The 10,649-nt window shown below is 42.8% G+C and overlaps 1 protein-coding gene across 1 annotated transcript; it reads left to right on the top strand.

Annotated features, from left to right (window-relative positions):
• Nucleotides 1–6,633: 6,633 nt before the first annotated feature.
• On the top strand, nucleotides 6,634–7,368 carry LOC135221354 (putative RNA-binding protein Luc7-like 1). The gene has a single exon (XM_064259155.1). It carries the CDS (start codon nucleotides 6,634–6,636, stop codon nucleotides 7,366–7,368), a length of 735 nt encoding a protein of 244 aa, XP_064115225.1.
• The last annotated feature ends 3,281 nt before the right edge of the window (nucleotides 7,369–10,649 follow it).

Genomic DNA, 10,649 nt, shown 5'->3' with positions numbered 1-10,649 from the left:
GGAGAGATCTTCTATATCTTTGGAAGTTTCCTTAGTGGTGAGTATCCCAAATCTGTTTTGTATTGGCGTAAGAGTTTCTTGTTTATTTTTAGCGTGTTGAGTGTCATTGCTTTTTGCATTTTCATTTATTCTATTGGTATACTTATGCTTAAATGAATAATGAGGCGTAGCTGTATAAGTACAAGAATAATATGGCCCAGGGTGACTCGATGAAGAAGAGTTGGAGAGGCTATGATTCTGCAAATTAGGTCTTGTGGAAGAAAGCACCGTTTTTGAACCATCGGTCGAATCACGTGGACTGGATAAAATACTTGAATGAGTTGTTCCTCAGGCATTATTATTTCCCAAAAGTTTTTTCCTGGTTGCTCCAAAGGTAATATGCTCATTATTAGCTGCTTCAACTAGAGCCTGTTTCACTTTATATTGGTGACATTGTCTAGAGTTCGGAGAATGAACTCCCTTACAATGGAAATAAAATTTCTCTTACGCATTCAGAAGAGAGATCATAGAACTGAGCAGTTCAAACATCTTTTCTCGTTGGTGCATCTGACACTGACATGGCCAAAATCATAGCACCTATAACACTGCGTGGGCCTTGGGTGAAATTTTTTGACATGGATGTTTAAGTGTCTAATTTTAATATAGTCAGGGAGATATAGTGTGGAAAACACCAATAAGATGGCATCGCTATTTCCTTTTAGTTTTTTAACAGTAGGGGGGAACCTCTTCAGTATGGGCCTCTTCTGAAAACTCACAGAGATCACCACAATAAATTATTCCCTTTGCATGGGTGAGGGTGTGGTGGGGAAAGACACTCAAAATATTATCCGAAGAAGATGTAAAATTATTTAATAATACTGCTTGAGTCTCATTGCCAGCTTTTATTAGCATATTATCGGCATAGCGTTTTAAATTTCCTTGTGGGTTGGTATCAACTTTTTTTTCTAGGTGGAGTGATTCTTTCATTGGAGGAGTGATCCTGTTTATTACCTAGGTCGTCAACAGGGTTTTCCTTACTCATGTTGGCAGAGGTCGTCAACAGTGTCTGGGGTTAGCCATAGGATCCAGGGGTAGAGGAAACATCACCAATATTAGTTTTTTTTTTTTTTTTTTGGGGGGGGGGTGTTTGGTTGTGGTTGGGGGGAGGAATATTTTAGAGGGAGAAAATTTTCAGACTGCCTGTCACCTTAAAAGAAACCTCATTAGCCTTCCATGAAATTAATTTCACTACCAATGACACCAGTGAGAGCTGACTCCCGAATGTCCACTCCATACCCTACCCTGAAGGGATGGTAGTATCACCATGATTAGAGTGGCTCAAGTGTAAATCAAGCTGCTTGATAGGACTGAGAGCATTTCAGGAACACAATCCTTCCCACTTTAATCATGCGAGGGCCAATTGTGGTACTGAGATAGTTCAGCATGCCAATAAAAAGATACTGACATTCTTATGGTCCAAACACTCGAGTATTTGGTTAGACAACCACAGCTCCCACAATTGGTTTCGAAAATAATTCCAATCCCAGCAATGGTATTCCTTCCCAGAAATCATGGCAGTGAAAGGAGAATAAGAGGTTGGATAGCAAGGTGGGAGAGAGTTGGTAAAATTTGAAGGAGGTTGAAGTAATAATAAGAAAAAGAAAAAGTATGAGAGAAATTTGGTGTCGAACTGAGGAAAAATCGTCTTCGTATATCTGGTTAATGACTGTTACTATCGTTTGCGTTAAGAATCCTAGTTTTTATACGAGGCAACGTGCCACACACAGCCACACACGATCTGTATAAAGCCCGTGGTCTTCACAGTCTTGTGTTTGCAGCCTTTGTGGAGGTTTATTCAATAATTACAATTATCTACACTTAGTTAAGTAATAGTCCCAGTCGCTGTGTTTATCTATATGGTTGGAATAACTGTTATAACATATAATGTTGTGCACTATAATCTATATATTACATACTATATATTATATACTTATCAATGGCAATGTTTCTAGGGATTTCGGCGGCAAACAACTCTGTTGAGCATATAACTCAAAGATGGCGGATTATTGGTGAGTGGCAGTGTGGTGTTCCGACACGAGATACTGCCGTCAGCATTGGAGTGTCAACACTTCGTAATCCAAAGGTGGATATTCAGATGGCAGGAAGAGGGGATATTGGCAAATAGACCAAGGAGAGGACGACCACGTGTAACAACACGACGACACGACGAACAAATCGTTGCAGCATCCAGAGCAAACTCCAAGAAAGCAGTGGTAACCATCACGCAAGAATTGCATCTCCCGTGCACTCCACAGACAACGAGACGCCGTCGCCTGAGGGAGCACGGGATCGGTTGTCATGTTCTGGCGGTCAAAGAAGAGCTACAGGAATGGCACCGTGACGCTCGTCTGGGCTTTGCTCTGCAACATCTCGCTGACGATTCCGATTATTGGAAAAACGTCATCTTGAGTGACGAAACTTACTTTACGTCGGTGGAGGCCACAGCAAGGCATGTTTGGCGACGCATCGCCACAAGATATGATGCTAGCAACATTCAAGAGAGAGCCGGGAGCGGCAGGGTTGGAGTTAATTACTGGGGCTGGATGTCGAGTCGCGGCCCAGGGGAACTAGTAAGGGTGAACGGCAAGTTGAATGCCAGGGAATATGTATTACTTCTACAAGATGTGATGCTGCCAACAGTAAGAGCCATGGCAATCCCTGACAACGAACCCATCATCTTTGTCCAGGACAATAACCCCATCCATACACACCGCCCACATTGTGACCGAGTGGTGCAGGAGGCACCCTGAAATTCAGGTAATGGACTGGTCTGCTAAAGGCTGTGATATCAACCCCATAGAAAATCTATGGGGGATAATGAAACGAAATAAAAATGGGACCAGAACAGACATGCGATGCTATTGACCGATCAGTGAGAAAGGTATGGGAATCCGTGCGACGCAGACCAAACGTTTGCAAACGTCTCGTAGCCTCCATGCCAACCCGCCTGAACGAGGTAATAGACGCCCGCGGTGGTTGGACCCGCTATTAACGAGGTCATTAATTTATGTAGATATATGTATTCATACTCGTAAGGTGTATGAAGTTGCACATTAAGTATAGTTTATTTTTATTTTTACATGCAATAAAATATTCATGAAAGGAATTAAATTTAATTGTTACCCGTTACCCATGTTATTTAATTATTTTTTCATGCAATATAATTGCATCCAAATCCTGTACTAGATTAGTATACCCAGTAATGTGCTCTTAGCATGGAATAATGAAATATTATCCTTGTAAAATTGATGCTTTGATGAATCATACAACCCACGGTAACAAAACCTGGTGTGTAACATCTTTGTGACCAGATTCGTATATTATTGGTAATACAGGTAATTATAAGGCAAAAACAGATGCAGCCAAGCCCAAGTTGGTAAAGTAGCCATTTATGGTTTTGTGATCCTTGGCCATATCCAAATAACATATCAAACGTTAACCATAATTCAAATAGTGGATCCAGGTGATATAAGATGGACATTGGACGGATGGCAGAAGGACAGATGGAGAGAGAGAGAGAGAGAGAGAGAGAGAGAGAAGAGAGAGAGAGAGAGAGAATGAGAATACAGCTCCTTATAGGATAATGAAATGGAGGATAATACCGTCTGAATAATAGTAATATGAATAGTCGGTTCCAACAATATTTAAGGCTTTTTATATAGACAATATGATAACGACTGAAAACAATACCATGTGATAAGATTTCATAATTATTTTCCAAAATGCATACAATAACATATTTATTAAAGCAGATGGTTTTAAATATATCCATCAGATTAATAACTAAACAGGAATAAAAGTTCTCTCTGTCTCTGTCTGTCTGTCTGTCTCTCTCTCTCCATACTCTGTATGCAATTCTTTCGTTACCGTTCCTGTACTCTTATTATATCACACCCCCTCCCCCCTCCACCTTTCTCTCTCTCTCTCTCTCTCTCTCTCTCTTTCTTTCTTTCATTGTCCATATATATTTCATTCATTATTGCATTTCTTTGCTTGATTACGTAATTTAGCTTCTCATCCCATTCGAACTACTCTAACTATGTATCGATTGTTTGAACGTGGGCCACTTTCAGGGCAAGAAGGGCATGATCTCTCCGCTTTTGTAACTGGCTGTACAGACGGCCAACGAAGAATTGGCGTAGTTTCTTAATTCATTGTTCGTTAAGAAAATATTGCCGTATGCAGGTGCCAGATTATTTACGTAACAATAAATAACATTTCCTTTCAAAGGTGCTATACTTGAAATAAATTACAATAGAATTGAGTAGACTTATTCAACGTATTAAAGATAATTATTTTGCAAAGTAAGGAAAATATATACCGATAGGTCCACGATTCCTAATTTGATTCTCAACTCTAGCTTCGTGACAGCATACCGAAGATTTTGAAGTTGGCTTTGCTGCTGCTCAAGTCTTTACTCAACGTATCGTAGTGCACTGGGGTGTTGTCATTTCGTCTCCTACAGCCGATAAATAATACATCAAGGCGTTAACAATCTTTGAAAACGATGTTTAATTAAACTAATTTTGTCCTTTGATCAATAAAATAATTTGCATGACACATTTAGTGGGCCTAAACTGGACTTCTGATTTTCCCACATGATTAGTCTAGGTCTATACTCTCTCGATACTTAATATAATGAATATTTAAATCGACAATATATATATATTTATTATATATAATATATATATATACTATATATATTATATATATATATATATTAATCTGCTTTATTTGACTATTCCCGTTATTCTTGTTTTATTAGCCATGTTCGCCTTTCTTCTTATCCTTTTCATAATTGCTTAACATAATTAACTCTGACCTAGCTATTCAAAGTCAAAAAGCAATCATAAAAAACTCAAACGAATATAATTCAGTCTTATTTTTTATCGACGTCCTCGCCTTCCTTGGATCCCAGTCGGAACAGTATGTTCGTTCGTTCGTTCGTTCGTTCGTTCGTTCGTTCGTTCGGCCTCCTCTCTGTGTGTGTCCAGAAGAGCGCCTTCACCTTGGAATTCTTGAGCATTTGAACTTGAAGATCTCTGGAGATGTTGTTATCCTTGACGGAGCCACAGCTCCGTCGAATCCTGCCCCAGAGATCTTCTCCGCTCAAATTGCTACAGAGGAAGAGTGAGAAAAGGACTATTCTACTTACGAGAACAGAGGAGAAAGGCTTCTGCAATCCTCAGGAATCCCAAAAGGAAATCGCCCTTCAAGACACGAAGGAAGGAAGACGAAGGACGAACGAACGAACGAACACACTGTCTCCGTCTGTCTTCAAGGAAGGAAGGAAGACTTCGAAATCCACAAGAGAAGAATCGAAGCTTCCGTCAGCTTCTCAAAACAACCATCAGCATCAAGCGTCTTTGACTCAGCCTCTCGACAACAGGGTCTGCCGTCAAGGGCTAAGAGAAAGTGGATGAAGATTGCATGAAGGTCTGCAAAGGACGTCACAAGGAGCCGAGGACCAAAAGGAGGACTGGATACTGGAAGAGGATTGGATACTGGAACTACTACAGAGGAAGAGTGAGAACAGGACTACTTACGAGAACAGAGGAGAAAGGCTTCCCAAATCCTCAAGAATCCCAAAATGAACTCGCCCTTCAAGACACACGGGGAGGAGGACGAAGGACGAACGAACACACAGTCTCCATCTGCCTCCAAGGAAGGAGAAAGACTTCGAAAGAATCTGAAGCCACTCTTGCAGAGCTGTGGCTCCGTCGAATACAGCCACAGAGATCTTCACTGCTCAAATTGCTAAAGAATCCCAATTGCCTCCGTCTGTCTCCAAGGAAGGAAGAAGACTTCGAAATCCACAAGAGAAGAATCGAAGCTTCCGTCAGCTTCTCAAACTAACCATCAGCACCAAGCGTCTTTGATTCAGCCTCTCGACAACAAAGCCTTCCGCCAAGGACTGAGGGAAAGAGGAGGAAAGAAGCAAGAAGGTCTGCAAAGGACGGCACAAGGAGACGAGGACCAAAAGGAGGACTGGACACAGAAGAAAAGATTGGATACAGGAAGAGACTATCCAGGAAGAAGACTGGACACCAGAAAGAAGACTGGACCACAGAAAGAAGACCGACACAGGAAGAAGACTGGACACAGGAAGAGACTAGATTACAGAAAGAAGACTGGGGGACACAGAAAGAAGGGCCTGGACAAAGAAAGAAGGACTGGACACGGAAGAAGACTAGATACAGAAAGAAGACTGGACACAGAAAGAAGACTGGACACAGGAAGAAGACTAGATACAGAAAGAAAGAACCGGACACAGGAATAAAGACTGGACACAGGAAGAACTGGGACACCGAGAAAAAGACTGGACACAGGGAAGAAGACTAGATACAAAAGTAAGACCTGGTACACGGGAAGAGACTGGACACCAATCAGAAGACTGGGACAAGGAAGAAGACTAAATACAGAAAAGAAGACTGAACACAAAGAAAGACTGGCCCCAGGAAGAAGACTGACACAGGAGAAGACTAGATACAGAAAGAAGACTGGACCAGGAAGAAGACTAGATACAGGAAGAGACTGGACAACAGAAAGAAGACTGGGACACAGGAAAGAAAGACTGGAAACCAAGAAAAGAAGATGGACCACGAAGAAGACTGGAAACAGGAAGAAGAACAGGGACACAGAAAGAGACTGGACACAGAGAAGACGGACACAGAAAGAAGACTGGAACCACAAAGAAGAAGGACTAGATACAGGAAGAAAAGGACTGGACACAGAGAAAGAAGAATGGACACAGGAAGAAGAATAGTAGGAAAGAAGACTGGGCACAGGAAAGAAGACTGGACAAGGAAGAAGACTGGCACAGAAAGGAAAGGGACTGGGACACAGGAAAGAAGACTAGATACCAGAAGAAGGACTGGACACAGGAAAGAAGGACTGGACACAGGAAGAAGAATGGAAACAGGAAGAAAAGATGGACACAGGAAAAGAAGGACTGGAACCAGAAGAAGGACTGGACCACAGGAAAGAAGACGGGACAGGAAGAAGACTGGACACAGGAAGAAGACTGGACACAGGAAGAAGACTAGATGGACAGAAAGAAGACTGGACACAGGAAGAAGACTAGATACAGAAAGAAGACCTGGACACAGGAAAGAAGATCGGGCACAGGAAGAAGACTGGGACACAGGAAGAAAAAGACTGAACACCAGAAAGAAGCTGGACACAGGAAGAAGATCAAGGGAAAGAAGACTGGACACAGGAAAGAAGATGAACCAGGGAAGAAGACAGTTTACCGGAAAGAAGACTGCACTGGACACGGGAGAAAGACTAGATACAGAAAGAAGACTGGACACAGGAAAAGAAGACTAGATACAGGAAGAAGACTGGGACAGGAAGAAGAATGGACACAGGAAGAAGAATAGATTAAAGCGAAGAAGATGGACAAGGAAGAAGACTGGGCACAGGAAGAAGACTAGATACAGAAAGAAGACTGGACACAGGAAAAGAAGACTGGACACAGAAGAAGACTCGATTAACAGAAAGAAAAGACTAGATACAGGAAGAAAGACTGGGACACAGGAAGAAGACTAGATACAGAAAGAGACTGGACACAGGAAAGAAGACTGGGCACGAAAAGAAGACTGGACAAAGGAAGGAAGTGACTAGATACAGAAAGAAGACTGGACACAGGAAGAAGACTGGGGAACAGAAAGAAGACTGGACACAGGAAGGAAGACTAGATTACAGGAAGAAAGACTGGGCACAGAAAGAAGACTGGACACAGGAAGGAAGACTAGATACAGAAAGAAGACTGGGACACAGGACAGAAGACAGATACAGAAAGAAGACTGGACACAGGAAGAAGACTGGACACATGAAGAAGACTGGGACACAGGAAGAAGACTAGATTACAGGGAAGAAACTGGACACAGGAAGAAGACTGGGCACAGGAAGAAGACTAGATACAGAAAGAAGGCTGGACACAGGAAGAAGACTGGGCACAGGACGAAGGACTGGACACAGGAAGAAGACCTAGATACAGGGAAGAAGACTGGACACAGAGAGAAGACTGGACACAGGAAGAAGACTGGACCACAGGGAAGACTAGATACAGAGAAGACTAGATACGAAAGAAGACTGGACACAGGAAGAAAGACTAGATACAGAAAGAAAGGACTGGGACACAGGAAGACGACTAGATACAGAAAGAAAAGGTATCGGGACAAAGGAAGAAGACGGACTGGACACAGGAAAGAAGACTAGATACGAAAAGAGACTGGACACAGGAAGAAGACTAGATACAGGAAAAGAAGGACGGACACCGGAAGAAGATGGGACACAGGAAGAAGACTAGTACAGGAAGAAGACTGGACCACAGGAAGAAGGACTGGACCACAGGAAAGAAGGACTAGATACAGAAAGAAGATGGACACAGGAAGACGACTAGATACAGAAGAAGACTGGACACAGGAAGAAGACTGGACACAGGAGAAGACAGATAAAGAAGAAGACTGGACACAGGAAGAAGACTTGGGGTACAGAACGGAAGACTGGACACAGGAAGAAGACTAGATACAGAAAGAAGACTGGACACAGGAAGAGAGACTGGGCCACAGAAAAGAAGACTGGACACAGGAAGAAGACTAGATAAGAAGAAGACTGGACACAGAAAGAGGACTGCGACACAGGAAGAAGGACTAATCCAGAAAAGAAGACTGGGACACAGCAAGAAGACTGGGACACAGGAAGAAGACTGGACACAGGAAGAAGACTAGATACGAAAGAAGACTGGACACAGAAAGAAGACTGAACACAGAAAAGAAGACTGGACACAGGAAGAAGACTAGATACAGGGAAGAAGACTGGACACAGAAAAGAAGAACTGGGACACAGGAAGAAGCACTAGATACAGGAAGAAGACTGCGGGCACAGAAAAAGACTGGACCACAGGAAGTAAGACTTAGATACAGAAAGAAGGACTGGACAAACAGGAAGAAGACTTAGATACAGGAAGAGACTGGGACACAGGAAGAAGGACTGGACACAGGAGAAGACATAGATACAGGAAGAGACTGGACACAGAAGAAGACTGGGCAACGGAAGAGACTAGATACAGGAAAGAAGACTGGACACAGGAAGGAAGACTGGACACAGGAAAGAAGACTAGATACAGAAAGAAGGACTAGATACAGGGAAAGAAGACTGGACACAGGAGGAAGACTAGATTACAGAAAGAAGAACTGGACACAGGAAGAAGACTGGCACAGAAAGAAGACTGGACACAGGAAGATAGACTAGATACAGAAAGAAGACTGGACAACAGGAAGAAGGGACTGGGCACAGGAAAGAAGCACTGGACACAGGATGAGAAGACTAGATACAGGAGAAGACTTGGGCCACAGAAAGAGACTGGACACAGGAGAAGACTAGATACAGAAAGAAGACTGGACCAGGAGAAGACTAGATACAGAAAGAAGGGACTGGTGACCACAGGAAGAAGACTGGACAAACAGGAAGAAAGACTGGACACAGGAAGAAGACTAGATACGAAGAAGACTGCGACACAGGAAGAAGAACTGGGCACAGGAAGAAGACTAATTCAGAAAGCAAGGCTGGACACAGGAGAGACTGGACACAGGAAGAAGACTGGACACAGGAAGAAGACTAGATACAGGAAGAAGACTGGGACACAGAAAGAAGACTGGGACACAGAAAGAAGACTGGACACATAGGAAAAGAAGACTAGATACAGGGAGAAAGACAGATACAGAAAGAAAGACTGGACACAAGGAAGGAAGACTAGATACAGAAAGAAGACTGGACACAGGAAGAAGACTAGAGATACAGAAAGAAGACTGGACACAGGAAGAAGACTGGACACAGGGAAGAAGACTAGATTACAGCAAGGAATTACTGACACAGGAAGAAAAACAGATACAGAGAAGAAGACTGACACAGAAGCAAGAATGGACACAGGAAGAAGACTAGATACAGGAAGGGGGGGGGGGGACAAAAGACTGGACACAGGAAGAAGACTGGACACAGGAAAGAAGACTAGATACAGAAAGAAGACTGGGCACACAGGGAAGAAGACTAATAAAGAAAGTAAGATGGACACAGGAAGAAAGACTGGAACACAGGAAGAAGACTAGGATACAGAAAGAAAGGAACTGGACAACAGAAGAATGACTGAGGTACAGGAAAGGAAGCGACTGGACACAGGAAGAAGACTAAGAACAGGAAAGAAGACTAAGATACAAGGAAGAGGACGGGACAACAGGAAGAAGACTAGATACAGGAAGAAGACTGACAAACAAAGAAGAAACTAAGAATACAGGAAGAAGACTGGACACAGAAAGAAGAACTGGCACAGGAAAGAAGACTGGAGACAGTAAGCAAAGATAGATACAGGAAGAGACTGGACACAGAAAGAAAGACTGGACACAGGAGAAGAACTAGATACAGAAAGAAGGGGACTGGCACAGAGAAGACTGGGCACAGGAAAAAAAAGAAGAATGGACACAGGAAGAAGAATAGAACAGAAAGAAGAGGACACAGGAAGAGACTAGATACAGGAAGAGACTGGCCACAGAAAGAAAGGACTGGCACAGAGAAGACTAGAGACAGGAAGAAGAATGGACACAGAAAGA

Source organism: Macrobrachium nipponense, chromosome 2 (assembly GCF_015104395.2).
Source record: "Macrobrachium nipponense isolate FS-2020 chromosome 2, ASM1510439v2, whole genome shotgun sequence".
NCBI classification, from domain to species: domain Eukaryota; kingdom Metazoa; phylum Arthropoda; class Malacostraca; order Decapoda; family Palaemonidae; genus Macrobrachium; species Macrobrachium nipponense.
This window is presented reverse-complemented; position numbering and strand designations above follow the sequence as displayed.